The sequence below is a fragment of the Ictidomys tridecemlineatus genome, chromosome 8 (assembly GCF_052094955.1).
Source record: "Ictidomys tridecemlineatus isolate mIctTri1 chromosome 8, mIctTri1.hap1, whole genome shotgun sequence".
Taxonomy (NCBI): Eukaryota; Metazoa; Chordata; class Mammalia; order Rodentia; family Sciuridae; genus Ictidomys; species Ictidomys tridecemlineatus.
In genome coordinates, this window is record NC_135484.1 from 35,290,158 (window position 1) to 35,306,266 (window position 16,109).

The 16,109-nt window shown below is 32.1% G+C and overlaps 1 protein-coding gene across 1 annotated transcript in view; it reads left to right on the forward strand.

Annotated features, from left to right (window-relative positions):
* Positions 1 to 897: 897 nt before the first annotated feature.
* Themis (thymocyte selection associated) overlaps positions 898 to 16,109 on the forward strand; it is a 189,393-nt gene continuing 174,181 nt past the window's right edge. Inside the window, exon 1 of the mRNA XM_078019210.1 lies at positions 898 to 1,179. Within this exon, the coding sequence (XP_077875336.1) occupies positions 1,089 to 1,179 (91 nt within the window). The 5' untranslated portion in view covers positions 898 to 1,088. The remainder of the gene's footprint in view (positions 1,180 to 16,109) is intronic.

Genomic DNA, 16,109 nt, shown 5'->3' on the forward strand with positions numbered 1-16,109 from the left:
AGCGGAATTTCTAAAAGACTGGTTTTCATGAAGTTGCCCATGTTCGCTTTGGCTGTGAGCATTTTGAACTCCAAATTTGGACCACAACATTTGAATTGTAGAATTTAGGCCTCAGAAGAAATTATATAATTTATTTTATTTCTTCTACTTTTTTTTTTCTTTACATTTAGAAAATGAGACAAGTAAGGACCAGAGAAGACAACCTGATATCTGCCTATAAATCAAAAGCAAAGCTAGGCTAGGAAACCCAGGTTTACTAACACCTGATCTAAATACTTTCCACTACAGTGTGGAGATTAGAAAATTCATTTTGTTTTACTCTATCAATTACTGTATCACTTTGCATATTGTATCTCTCCCCCACCCTCCTTTAAGATTCAGCAAAATTTTTAATGTGGAAGAATAAAGAGTGGTTTCAATACTCTCTCCAGAGTATCGGATTTCTAAAATGAGCTGACACAAAGCACTTTTGTAACCAAACTTGATATAAAAGCACTAAGAGTATGCAAATACGGCATGAAGCCAAACTTTGAAATGAACTGGAGAAATAATGAATTATTGCAGTGTCATTTTTAAGATTAGACTTGAGTTCTACTGATATATTCTGATCTCTTCTAGCGGACAAGCCACCAACAACTCTGACCCCAAAGTCTTGGCATGACTGTAGATGCACACCTGGGCCATCAAAAGACAGACTGAGCTACTTGCCAATTCTCGTATCACCCCACCCCCCATCCTGTTCTACTGTGGCAGAAGGAAATGAAGCCACAAGGAGAACAAAAAGAGCTGTAAAACATTTGTCTCCTGCTTCCTCATACCCTTATTATCCTCCCCACACAGAGCTGTTCCACCGGATTTGGCTCCAGTGTGGCATTCTGCCTGCCTGACCCCGGACAAATTATGAGCAAGGACAGCAACTACAGTGGAGTACCTCCCCACAGAGATGCTTCACCCTCGTTGGTTCCAGTGTGACATCCTGCCTGCCTAAGGGAGGAATTATGAACAAGGACCTGAGCTGTAGACAAGTAACACGCAGAAGCCACAAGTTTTTGTAAGAACCAGGTCTACACACAACCCAAGCCAGAGCAATGGCATTATCATTGGAAGAATTTGTTCACTCTCTTGACCTGAGGACCCTCCCCAGGGTCCTTGAAATCCAGTCAGGCATCTATTTTGAAGGTAAGCATTCTCTAGTTCCTTTACTAGCCAAAAAGTGCTTCTAAAGTGTATATACTTGGGGATTGGTGGGGGAAATTTTTGTAAAGAATATATGTGTTCCGTAAAGGAAAGGTGATCATAGAAAATAATTAACTGATAAATGGTCAAGACCCCAAAGCATTAAACAATGAAGAGCCTAGGTAAGTCATTGGGGTGAATGGGGATAAGGAATTAGGTGAAGCTTCTTGGGATTTTTGTAGGCTTTCAATAGTTCCATGAATGGTGAATTATTTCTGCTTATTCTTCGAAACTGCTTGTAATCAAGAGAGAAAAAAAATTAAAGTTATTGATATTTGTTCCTAGAATATAAAACAAAATACCAATGGAAAAAAAAAACAAATATCAAAAACACACTGTTTTCAAAGAAATGTTCCCCAAGCACTTAGGATTTCTAAGTCTGTGTTTCATCAATGCTTCCCTTATTCTTTCACTAACGGCCTGACTCCTAATTTCTTAAATAATGGCAATTTTTATTTGAAGGTATAAAAATTGATGTTCATTGCTGGGTGCAGTGGTGTATACCTATTTTCCCAGCTACTTAGAAACTGAGGCAGAAGAATTGTGAATTTGAGGTCAATAAAAATAAAACAAGAAAATGATGCTTATTCATCACAATTTTTTTAAAAAAAATTATATTGAAAAGTCTTAGTTCAATTAAAATTATCAAATTTTGGTATAACTGATTAAAGTATATTAATTCAGATAAGAGGATAATTAAAAATTCTCATATATAACCTGGAATCTTTTAATGTTTAGTTTGAACATATGCAAGATATAAGAACCACTTTTCCAGGAAAATATGTAATTTTCTTCACAGAAGGGTAGAATTGGGGCTGAGGTTATAGTTTAGTGATACAGCACATGTCTGGTATGCAAGAGGCCCTAGGTCCCATCCCTAGCACCCCAAAATTAAATGAAAGGAGGGATGGGGTTGTAGCTGAGCTGGGGTTGTAGCTCAGTTGTGGAGCATTTGACTAGCATGTCTGAGGCACTGGGTTCAATCCTTAGCACCACATAAAAATAAATTTAAAGAAAGGTATTGTGTTCATTTACAACTAAAAAAAATTAAATAAAATACATGAAAGGAGAGAGAGAGAGAGAGAGAGACTTTGAAAAAAAGATGATAGAACTGAAGCAACAGTAGAATCAGATTCCAGTCAAAATACTGGGAAAATTATTTAAAAAACTGTTGGTAGGTAAGTCTTTTCCATTCATAGACAGTCTCTGACTCATGATGGATAGAAAACAATTTTTCAACTTTATGTTGATATAAAAAGCATACTCACAGATCATTTTGTTTTTCATTTTCAGTATAGTATTCAATCAATTGCAAGAAATATTAAGTGCTTTATTACAAATAGGCTTTCTGTTAGATGATTTTGCACAACTCTTTAGGCTAATGTAAATGTTATGAGCATGTTTAAGGTAGGCTAGGCTAAGCTATAAAGCTCAGTAGGTGAGGAATATTAAACACATTTTAAACTTATATTTTCAAATTACAATGGATTTTTCAGGAGGTAAACTCATTATAGTCAAGGAGTATCTGCTAGGTGTTATGAAATAGAGATTGGCACATGCCAGCTCCAACTTGTATGTACACAGACACACACACACACACACACACACAAACACACGCACGCACGCACATACTCCACACCCTTGTAAAATAATTCATTGGAACAGTGTATTTTATAGTTTTGTTTAATTCATTGGTACATTGATTATTTGGAATCAGACAATCTTTTTTTCAAGTGTGCCATACTTGGACTTCAGTTTCTAAGCCAGCCCCAAATTATCTCATAGTTTATGTTTTTAAGGCTTTAAGATGTTCTTCATGTCCAGGAAAGATTTGTTCTTTAATATTTTATACGAACTTTACAGTTTTATATTTTATATTTGATTTTTAGTCCACTTTGAGAACATTTTGCCAGGAGGTGTAGAGAGATACAATTTCAGTTTTCTCTATACAATAATGTCTTGAGCTGGCCATCTTTTCCCCATTGATTTTCATTGCCACCTTTACATCATACTATATGCTCACATATGAATCCATCTGTTTCTGACATGTTTTCTATTCCTTTAGTTTACCTTTTTCTTAATTGAATCAATGATCACACTATTTTTGTAATAATGGTTCTGAAATGTGTTAATATGTAGTCAGTGTTTATTCAGACCACGTCCGTCCTTGTTTTCATTCCATTTTTCTAAGTTCATTTAGGTATACTTTTTGAATACACTTTTTAAATCAATTGATTCCATTAGAAATCCAACTGGGATTTTTATTGAGTGTACTTATTTAATATATTAACTTGGGAAGAAATGACATTTTTATGTTGTTTTACAAATGAAAGATATTTAGACCTTCTTCATACTTTATTATTTTACTACTATGTTGTAATTCAATCAAGATGAATTTTCACAAAATAAGCACATTCATATAACCATTATCGTAGTCTAGAAATAGAAAACTACAATTATTATGCCTTCCCCTTTTCAGTTGTCTTTCCCCAAATTAACCACTATGATGTCGTTTGTCCATTTATGAACATTATAAGAAGGGAGAATTATGGTATGTGTTCTTTTCTAGTTGGCATACATGTTTAACGTTATGTTTTAAAAACTAACCTACATTGTTTTATATAGTTTATTCATTTTCAGTGCATATTATATGTTTTGGATATATAAATCACAATATATTTATTATTCTATTGCTAATGGGTATTTGAGTTGTTTCCAGTTTGAAGTTGTTACCAGTAATGTTGTCATGAGCATTCTTGTTAAGTTCATGTTCACATGTGTATGCATTCAGTTGGGTATAACAATAAGATAGTTTGCTATGTCATGTGGTATGTATATATTCAGACTTGGTAGGTATTTAAAAAGTCTAAGCAGTTCCAATTTGCATTCCTGATGACAGTCTATGAGATTTGCAATTAAACCATATGATGACAACACTTGGTATTACTGGTCTACTAAATTTTAGTCCTTCTCCTAAGAATACAGTGGTAGCTCATATCTCCCTTATGATTAATGAGATTAACACTTTTTCATGTGCTTTTTTGGTTAACTTGAACCTTCTCTTTATAACATTCATATCTATTGCTCATTTCTATTAGATTTTATAAATATTTATTGCTCATTTTATGAAATATATATAAAACTGAGTCTTTGTCAATTGTCTGTGTGGCAAATATCCCCTCTCATTGTGTAGCTTAATATTTCATTTTCTTAACAGTATCTTTTAATGGATGTATGTTTTTAATTTTAGAGTTACTGTGGTCAATTTATAACTGTATTCCTTTTCATGTGTTGTCAAGGAAATACGTTTTCTTTATCCTAAGTTTATTAAAATATTTTGTTATCTTCAAGAAATTATATTTATCCTTACTTTCAGATAATAAAATTTCAGGTAAGAAATTGAGTTTTATATATAAAGCCAAGATTTATTTTTTTCTTTTATACAGCCAATTAGTACAGTGACATTGAAAAACTGTTTCTTCTGATGCATTACTATGTTTGTACTTTCTATGTACATGCCTGAGTCTCTTTCGAGAACTTCTATGCTGTTCCATTCATTTAATTGCTATCTTCATACCAATTTCATCCTGTCTAAATTTATGTAGATTTGCAACAATATAAAATTTAGTTTTTTATATAAAATAATACATTGCTCTTGTTCTCAAATTTTATTGCATATTTGAAACACCTGAGATGTTTTAAAATGTTGATGACTGGGTTTCTCCTTAAGATCTAAGAATTTAACTATGAAAGAGGTAAGGTGTCACCATCAGGTTTCTAAAAATGTCCCTGATAATACAGCCAAATTTGAGAACTACTACTGTAGAATAAGCTCTACAACTTATTATTCTCTTTCAAGTCTGGATCTTTGAATTTTCATATACATTTTAGCATTGACTTATCAACTTCCACAAAAGTCCTCCCAGAATTCTGATTAGCAGTGCATTGATTTGAAGAAAATTAACATCATTTTAAATTAAGTCTTCTGATCCATGAACTGAGTGTAGCTCCCTAGTAATGTAAGTCTCCTTTCGTACTGTCAATAATATTCCATGATATATTTATGGAGAACTTGCAATTTTTTTCAGATTTATTTTTAGTTTCTTGATTTTTTTGTGGCATTGTAAGTGATATCTTTCTACATTTGCATTTCTCTTTGTTGCATTGGTTGAATTTTAAGAGCATATCTTTAGATTATTATCTTTGATTTTTTTAAAAAAGCACATTCATGTTTTCTATGAATATGGATGGGTTTTCTTTCTCTTTCCAATGATTGTGCTTTTTCCCCTTGAACTGAAACACTGGTTACTGCTTTCAATATAATAGCAAATAGGATTAGGGATAAAGAACTTCCCTGTCTCAGTCACAACCACAGATAGCATCAGCAATTTAGTACCAAGTATGCTCATTTTACATTAAAGAAGTTTCTGTTTTTGAAAAGACTTTCCAAAATAAAAATCATGAATATATTTACCAAATATTCTCTGTGTCTTTTATATTAGTCATATAATTTCATGATTATATGATGATTTTTACTTTCTGTAATGGGGCCTGATCCCAGGAACTTGCACATGCTAGGTGAATGCTCTATCCAGCCCTATGGTTTGCTATTTTTTTTTTAAAGGAATTTTTGTATCTCTTTTAGGGAATGAAATTGGCATAATTTTTTTTTTACTAGTTATAATGTCCTACTCAGGCTCTAATATTAAATCAAGTTATGTTGAATATGTGAAATTAATTGGGTAGAGTCTTTTTCTATTCCTTCAAAGATATTATAAAAGTTTGGGGTTATTTTTATTTAAATATTTAGTGGAATTTCCTATGAAATCATTTTAAGCAGGGATTTCTAACTTAGAATTCTTTTAAATTATAAATTTCAGGTTTTTTAAGAGTACTTTTTTCCATCTAGGGTCATAGTTTTGTTTTGTTTTGTTTCGTTTTTCCATTTAAAAAAACAAAGCAAAAAATCCAGAACACTTATGACAGTTAAGAAAATGTCTCCATAGAGATCTTTTTGTTTTTTATTTTTTCCTTTTAATTTGTTTTTTATTGGTGCATTGTGATTAGAAGTAATAATAACAATGATGATAAGGATGATGATGATAATTTCATTGTATTTTATTGGTGAATAATACAATGTACTATAGTATTTCTTTGTAATTGATTGAGGTTTCTTTTAAATTGTAAAACATGTCCTACTTTGAGGTTTGAGGGAAATTGAAAACAACTGACGTCAAGTAATGTGAGGCTGTGAGATACTATATTGAAAACTCCAACAGATAACCACAGTGACAATGTTAACAAAGTAAACTGTTATTAACATGTTATCCAAGCACTCATTATTTTAGGAAGGTAAGTTTTTCCTACTGATGTCATTCATAGAACTTAGGTTGTAAGCTCAGAACTCTGCCTCCTGAGAAAATTACAAATGAGAAATGATTCTATAGCCAACTTACAACATTTAGCCTTTGTTGTCATTAAGTAGCCTTTATTGTAACTATGGAGGTTAATGTAGAGATTAATTGAGCTATTGTATATAAAGTCTTTAGAAAAATGATTGGCCCACATTTATCTTCCAGTAAATCATTACTATTATTATTATTACCTAGATGTTGGTATTTGAGAAGAAAAACTTATCACCATTTCTCAAAAGTAAAATAGAGCTGATTCAAATTCTTCTGTTGCTTCATATATGAACATAAATTGAATAGAGAGAAAAATAATAAATATTCAAACATTAACCTAGAACCGATTTAAAACTATTGAGCTATGAACTTAAAAAATGACTAGAAATTAAATTCATAAAATAAATAATTTTCTTATTGCCAAATTCTCCAAAATATGCAAGTGTGGAAAAAGATAAACAACAAACTAGGAAAATAATTAGAGCATATACAGCAGACAGAATGTAAATATCTTCACTTTTTATAATTACTATGTAACATTAACAAAAGTGTGTCTAAAATTTAAGAATGAAAAAAATGTAAAAAGCAGTTTTTTTGCAATAAAAATATAAGATATCTTCAAATCTAACAAAAAATGTGTATGAATTAAATCATTATTTACCTTTTAAAAGTCAAAGGTAAGAAAAAAGATTCATAAAGCCAAACATAAGCACAGATGGCTACAAAGGAGGTGAGGCATAGATGGTGGGTGTATATATTTACAGACTTTCCAGGTAGCCATTGGGCAATTGCATCAATTTTAAAATATGCTTAAACATCTGACGTCTAGGAATTAAGTTTAAAATATAATTTCAAAAGAAAAAGTAAGGATTATTATAAGAATGCTCATAGAAGCATGTTTTTTAATGGACATTAAGCAAGCTTAAGCATGGAATAGCTTACATAAATAAGCATGATACATTAAATGGCATTATTCCAAGGGCTAGATTATAATTTGGAAAAACACAAAGCCTCTCCCCTTTTGGAGCTGATAACCCAGTAGAAAGGACAAATAAAAAATAAATGATAGATTTTAATATATGCAAGTTACTGGTTAAGAATAATCAAATGTATGAAATGTCAAGATCATTGTATTGTCTTGAGCAACTAATAAAAAATAAATTAAAAAAAATTTAAAAAAAGAATAAAATGAAGTAGAGGGGAGATCTTTGGATCCAGTAACCGGGATTCATTCCTTAGTTTTCCTGTGTTCTCATATATATTAATAAGTGCTGATATTTTTACCCCTATGAACAGTTAATTTCTCTTAAACCTAAATCAAGGCACCATCATCTCTCTTCGGGATTATGATATTGTTGATGAAATGAAATTTTAACAGGTGTCTGAATAAACTCTAGAAATGAGGCTTGCAAACATCTGGAAGAAGAGCATTCTTGCTGAGGACTGAGCAAGTACAAATATTTTAAAAGCTTGTTTCATGTGGTGGAGACACAGGGAGGAGACCAAAGGGACTGAAGCAGAACATTCTATAAGAAAAGACACGGATTGGAAGGCTGGAGACATAAATGGGCAAGCCCACCCAAATCTTATAGGTCTCAAAGATGTAGTGACATATAACATGGCACACAATAGGGCTGAGGAAATGGGTGGGGCCTGTAAGATAAGCTGGTAAGGGAAGGCCACTGTGAAGAGCAGATTTTTCAGTAGACAGTCTAAATATGGAGAAGAAACAGCCAAGAAAAAATCTGGAAAATGAGGGTTCCAGAGTGAATAGATCAAGTAAACATCCAGAGACCCAAAGGAGCTTAGACTATTTGAAGAAGAGAAAATATAACCCTGAACCTCAAGCATATAGGAAGCAGGAAGGAGAGTCAAAGGAGAGAAGGTGTGAAGGGTGAGAGCATTTCAAGGATTTTGGTTTACAGAAAGTGAATGCCAATGATCTGCTTGAGGCAAGAGATTGACAGTGTCTTTTTTGGAGGATCATTAAGTGCCTTGGGGAGAACAGATGATGTGGGGCAAATGTGGACTAAGTAGGCACATTAGAAGGCTATGCAATAATCCAGAAGAGATATGATAGTGTCTTTCTTTAGGTATAAGAGAAATGAACAGTCAGGATGTGCTTTAGAGGTAACAATGTTAAGACGTGCTAATGGATTTGATATGGGTGTGAGGAAATGAGAAGATTTTTGCCTTAAGCCACTGAGCAAATACTTGTGCATTTGACAAAGTGGTGGAGAGCAAGGGAAGTTAGGTTTGGTGAGAATAGCAAAAGTTCTACTTTAGACACATTAAATGTAAATATTGTTTATCTAGGTGGACATTTCAAGTAGACAATTGAAAATTCGGTTTTGGCCATAGAGGAACTGTGTCATGATCAGAAGGCTCCATCTATGACTTAATAGATCAGGAGTTTATTTGATCAAAGATTTCATCAATATATCTTTCATATATGTATTTTATTTCTCTATCAATATTTGCTTTCATGCTAAAGAATACATGACCCTGGTGTACTGGCATATTTCTGTAATTTCCAGCGACCTGGAGGCTAGGGCAAGAAGATCACAATTTCAAGCCCAGCTTAAGCACCTTAGCAAGACCCTGTCTCCATATAAAAACTAAAAGTGCTGAGGATGTACCTCAGTTGTAGAGGGACCCTCCGTTTAATCCTCAGTACTAAAGATGAAAACAGCAGTAATATTTTAAATGATTCTAAATTCTAATTTTTATTCTTAATGCAAACCTGTTTCTCTCTCATAAAACCTGCTAACTTTATTTTAACATTAACAATTAATATATGCATCAAATTAATGTAACTATTAAATATTTTTATTACTGAAAATGTTGATTAAACACCTTATAATACAGTGATTCAAATAGTTCTAATTTAATAATTTCAGTACTTACTTTGAATGGGAGCTATGAAAGATACTTCATAAGCTTCCAATGTACACCATATGTAACCTACACATAGAGTATGCATATCATTAATATTTGTGCCTATCAATTTATATGTGAAATAACCTCCATAAATCTGACTTTAGCCATTTCTTTTTTTCTTTTTTTTTTTAGAGAGTGAGAGAGGGGAGAGAGAGAGAGAGAGAGAGAGAGAGAGAGAGAGAGAGAGAGAGAGAGAGAATTTTTAATATCCATTTTTTAGTTCTCGGCGGACACAACATCTTTGTTGGTATGTGGTGCTGAGGATCGAACCAGGGCCGCACGCATGCCAGGCGAGCGCGCTACCGCTTGAGCCACATCCCCAGCCCCATGACTTTAGCCATTTAATTAGATAGCATTTGTATGCAGCTGATGCCAAGCCTGTACTAGTAGAAGTGCTTCTATGCCATTTTCTTTCTTGATAGGCTCTGCAATCTTTAATTCTGGAGAGACTTTGTAGGTATTCTGTGAAGTGCTTGTCTATTTCATGAAGGCTAGTATCATTAAAATTAGAGTGTAACAAGTCTTAACTTGACAAACATTAACTCTGTTATATGAAAGTATATTGAAAAAAGATGAATGCATGAGGAACATTCTTTTGACACTTACGTTTTGGGATTCACAGTGTGTCTCAGTCTAATGTATACTACACATATCATATGACTCTGATGTAAAGATAACTGACAACTTTTTAACATCAAATACTAGTAAACTTAAAATGAAATATTAGTAAACATTTACATTAAATACTGGGATAGTTTAATTTTCTTATTTTTTCTTGTAGGAATTAATATAAAGTTTTAATATTTTGCTTATGTCAAATCTTATGCTTAATGAAATGTGCAGGCTGGTTTTATATTCTTGCTAGGAGATGACAGATTACCACCATAAGTCCCTCTTAGATTCAAGTTCTGCATAATTATGACGTATGTATAGATAAATTGACCTGTGCTATCATGTCATCTTTAGTTTTTTGCAAGAATGGTTTATAACTAAGGAACAAATTTGAGAAATCAAAACACGGTATTCATCAATTTATTTTCTCCTACTTTGAGTACGTGATAGGATTGCATTTCCCAGACCTTTATGGTCATATGTCAAGTCCTGGAATATAATAACAGCAAAAGAAGTGAGTGTCATTTTGGAGCATAGGCCTTACAGACCAGCACATATTTTAACATATTCCATCCTCAAAGACTCCATTGAAATGACAATTTCACCATCCTGGCTTGCTAAGTGACTATAATTAGCAGATTCTGTCATCACCCACTTGTACTGGATATGAAATGGAATAAGAAGTATACCTTATTGTTTAAATCTCTGATATTTTGATGTTCTTTTTTATCTTAACATAACCTAAGGTTTCTTACTGATGTTTTGATGCAATTTGTTATGGTTGAAACTGAACTTTTTATCAATGCAAAAAAATTAGACATCAGGCATATTGGAATCTTGTAATATCAGGTTTCCCTGAATTTTACTTGAATAATGATGCTAACACCTGCTCAAAGGAAAGTGAGTTCACCACTTAGTATTCAGGAAATGATCTATTGCTTCTTTGACTATGCTTCATATTGCTAACATTATCACTCACCCTTATTTGCTTTAGTAACCATTTTGGTATTGATTTTTAAAAATTAGTAAAAAAAATTCATAGGTTTTTAGCATTATGTTCTATTAAGCATCCTCCAATGACTTTACTTTCTTCCCTAAGAATAAAAATCTTTCCGTGAGTAATAAAGCCCTGTATTGTCTCCCTGAGTTTGTTGTCTACTATTCTTTCTTCTTCCTGATGCTCTGGTTCTTCACTGTTCCTAAAAACTTAGGAGTCTTTTCTTGTCCCAAGCTTTGCTCACACTGTTTCCTTGGGCTGGAAAGCTCCTTTATTCAGTTATTGACGTGGCTAACTCATTTTTCTATGAGATTTATAACTCCCATAATTTTACCACTATCCTTTCTCTACCTTCCATATTCTGTTCTTTATTTTCCTATTTACCAAAACACCTATCTCCTTCTTACAGACAAGCAATTAATTATTCATTTTTTTCTGTATCCCCATATTAAATTTTCATACAGTTTTACTGAGGTATAATTTACATACTACCAAAGTCACTCTTCATAAGAATACAATCTAATAGTTTCAACTAAATTGATAGAGTTGTACAGTCATCATCAATTTAAGACCATTTCTACCACCTCAAAGAACTGCCTTGAAGTAGTTTGCCATCAATCTCCACTTGCTTTCCTAGCCTCAGAAAACCACTCATCTAATTTCTGTCTATAAATTTGCCTTTCAGAATTGGTTCGTATAAAATTAATCACACAAAAAATAAAGTCTTTTTCGTCTTGCTTTTTTCATGTAGCAAATTTTCGTGTAGCTCATCCACATTGTAGCATGTATTTTGTTCCTTTTTATTGCTACATGATGTTTTATTGTATGGATATATCACATTTTTTATACCCAATGCCAGTTTAAGGATGCTCAGTTTGTTTTATGTTTGGAGACATTAAATAATGTACCATTCAAAATTTCCACCAATAACATCTGAGGATCCCAATTTTACTCCATCCTCACTCCTCACTCAAGTGTTGTCTTTATATTACAGCCAGTATTATCTTATTGTCATTTTAATTCACATTTCCCTAATGACAAATGATGTTGAATACTTTTTCCTATGCTCATTAGCAATTTATTTGCCTTCTTTCATAAAATGTCCCCTCAACATTTTGACTGTATTGTTACTTGTTGCTGAATTATAAAAATTCTTTATATATTCTGGATTATTCGATTTGTAAATATTTTCTTTTTTTTTCATTTTCTTAAACTTATTTTGAAGTAAAAGCTTTTAAATACTTATAAAGTCCAATTTATGTATTTTTACCCTTGAGGGCCTATTCTTTTGTATTGTGTTGACTAACCCAACGTCAGAGATTTCCCTTCTGTTTTTTATGATGGGTGTGTGTCAAGGACCACTATGGGTTTGATTATTTTCGAGGACTCACATAACTCACAAAAGCTCTTATACTCAAGGTTATGTTTATCATTACTTAACAAAGTTTTATGACAGGAATGTATTGGCACATTTGAGGGGGAAATGAGAAGCCAGTAAGGCTGCTAGGAGAGAAAAAATGATCAGAAATATTATCAGAGATGAAACAGTAGAGAATCTTATATAGTCCTTTTGGATGCTGTAATGTATTATGGGGAACCTGGAGATACCAATCTAAATAGTAAAAAGAGCTAAAAACTCTGAAGGCATTTTTCTTCATTATGAGTTTACAAAGCATACACCATTTATTTTCACTTTTTATCAAGAAAAATGCTGATGAAAAATCATACATACATTCACAGAAGTCAAAGCATAATTTTGTCTTGAGTTCATAAATAAGATGCTCAAAAGTGTTTCTTGTAGCAATTTTTAAATGTCAAAAAGATGTTTTTTCACTCTTGGAAGCAAAAATTTTTAAGTATCATGTTTTAAATATGTTAAATGTTATATATTTCTTGGTTCTGCAAAAATATGTTAAACTCATGGAAATCATTCTCTAAAATTATATATATATATATATATATATATGTGTGTGTGTGTGTGTGTGTGTGTGTGTATCCCTTCATTAAAAAATATAAACCTTTTAAATTTGTTGATAGACCTTTATTTATTTATTTATTTTTATGTGGTCCTGAGGATTGAACCCAGTGCCTCACACATGCTAGGCAAGCACTCAGCCACTGAGCCACAACCCTAGCCCCGTATCCCTTCATCTTTTAAAATTTTATTTCATACATCTTTCCTTCTACAAAATGAACTAAGTATGATCCCTCCCCTGAAGGACTCCTTGGGATAGTAAAAGGAGATGAATATAGTTTTTTAAATCAATATTTACAATACAATGTGTATAATGCTCTGACATAAACAGTTTTGAGAGCACTAGGGAGCTGTAACTTACCACCCATGAAAGACAGAAGAAGCTTAAGAAGAGGTGATAATTTTGCTGGTGTTTGTAGCCTAAATAAAAAATAACTAAGTAAATTAGAAACTTTCAGAATGAGAGAAAAGTATTTAGAAGGTTATACAAGTTTTAAAATTCAAAATGTGGTCCAATTGCTGCTCAGGAATAGCGGATAATCAGGCAATTTGTGGTCATATTTTAAATGGCTCTCAAATTAAAACAAGAATATTGAATTTCTACTGTAATCAATAAGCATTATAAAATAAATTATTTTATGGACTGAATATTTGCCTTCCTCCAATCAATATGTTCAAGTCCTAATTCCCAGTGTGACTGTATTTAAAGATAGGAAACTCTAAGGAAGCAATTAAGTTAAATGAGGTCATAAGGGTGGAACTCTGATCTGATGGGATTAGTGTCCATATAAGAGGAGACACAAGAGTGTTTTCTCTCTTTCCACCCACATGGGGAAAGGCTATATGAGGCCATGCCACAAGGTAGCAGGGTGCAAGCCAGGAAGAATGTCCTTACCATAAAAACGGAATCAGTTAAAACTAAGGGAAAATTAATTCTTATTGTTTAAATACCTAGCCAATGGTATTTTGTTATGGCAGAGCTAGCTGCCACGGGTGTTTTCCTGATCACAAAACTAAAAGATAGCAATTATAGGTATTTTGAAAGTTACAAAAAAAAGAAACAAAGAAACAAAGAAACAAAAACAAAAGAAAAAAGAAAAAAAGAAAAGAAAAAACAAAGAATTTCTGAGACTTCTAAAGCAAAAACATCCTGAATTAGTGGATCAGATGTCAATTCTAACAGAGTTAGCATGTGGATATAAAAAAGAGATAAAAAGTAAGGAGGTAAGAGCAACACAAGCCCTGGTCTTTTTGAGTTGTATCTTCTAAGCTTGACAACTTATGGGATGCAGTGAACAATGGGCGAGTTAAAATTTCCAGATTTGTAGCATGGTAAACGATAAAAACATAAAGTGAATAATTCAGTTATATTCCAATGAATTGGAGTACCCTATAAAACATCCTCATACAAATAGACTTGAGACAGCCAAAATCATGCATCTCAAGTACAAGGAATGGTGGAGTGGTCAGGGCTGACATTACAGATATGTACGCCTTATTATTTCAGGGATTGTCCTATGGTCCATGTATCACGCAAGAAAAAAAAACATGTGGGTTCCAAAGAACACCAACATGCGTGGTGCAGATACAGGAGAAATCTATAAAACCAAAAAATCTGCCTCTGTATTGAAGGAGAAACATCAGAGTAGAGTGGTTGTTGGGAAAGAAATGACATATAGTACCAGATTGAGAACGTGAGAGAAATAAGGGTGTGGTTTTAGCAGGTGGTTTATGGTACATTAGTAAAGATTGATAGCTGAAAAATTGAAGGCTTACTATTGGGGATATATATATATGTATATATATATATATATATACACACACACACATATATAGGTATATATATATATAATTACTTACTATTATATATATAAGTTGGATGTATAAGCATATATATATATATACTACATATGTAATAAATATATTTTGTCTATGAAATATGTGAATAGAAGTAGTACAACATAATAATTATACTTATTATATGTTTCTTAACACATGTATTTGTGTTCATATATTTGTTAACGCCTGTTTCTGCTCCTGGGTTAAACTTAAAGTTTATTCTTGTTCTGCCCTTATGAAGAGTTTGAGAAATCCTATAATGAATGCTCTCATTATAGAATCAGCAATGTCTCTAAGATATTTTGTAACAATTCACTAATGGCAATTTGATTGCCTAGGTAAAAATACATAAGAAATAACAGTAGTGACTACATGTTTGTCTTGTATTTAAGTAACTTATTACTAATGAGAATTTAATGATATGACATTGAAGAATTGACTCTGATTGAATGAGTATATTGACCAATGATATTTAATGAATTACACATTATATAAAGATGAATCTATGGATTTAATGTTTGTATGAGAGTTCATGTGACAAAATTATGTCTGTATTAATAGCCACAAAATTCTTATATGGTTAATAAAATTAATCTTTTACTAGCTTAATTTAATCAGTCAGGGACATGATAGTAAAATCAGAACAAATTTAAAAACTATAGAATTAATATTCTAATTATACTTATTCACATTTCATAGGATGTAGGCATTTAGTCAAAACAAAAACTTTTCTTCACTTTTTGATATGAATTTACAATATGGATATTGGATTACATAGACTCAAATGTAAAATAAAATTATTTAGAGTCTAATGATATATTGTGTATTACATTTAAAAAATAATTTCTGCTTAAGAAAAATAGAGCAGTAGTATTTTTTACGTAAATTTATATTTGTAATGATTTAAATGTTAAATGTCTAACATTGAATTTCTCTATGTGCTTATATATATTATGCTTCCAAGGTATGAAATTACTCTTGAGAGCCAGGACAGACAGTCTCAGACATTAAAAACTGACAACTTTTGAAATTTAAAATGGATAATTATTTATTAGATAAATATAAATTTGCTCTGTGTGCATGGTGTATGGTTAAGCACTTAAAT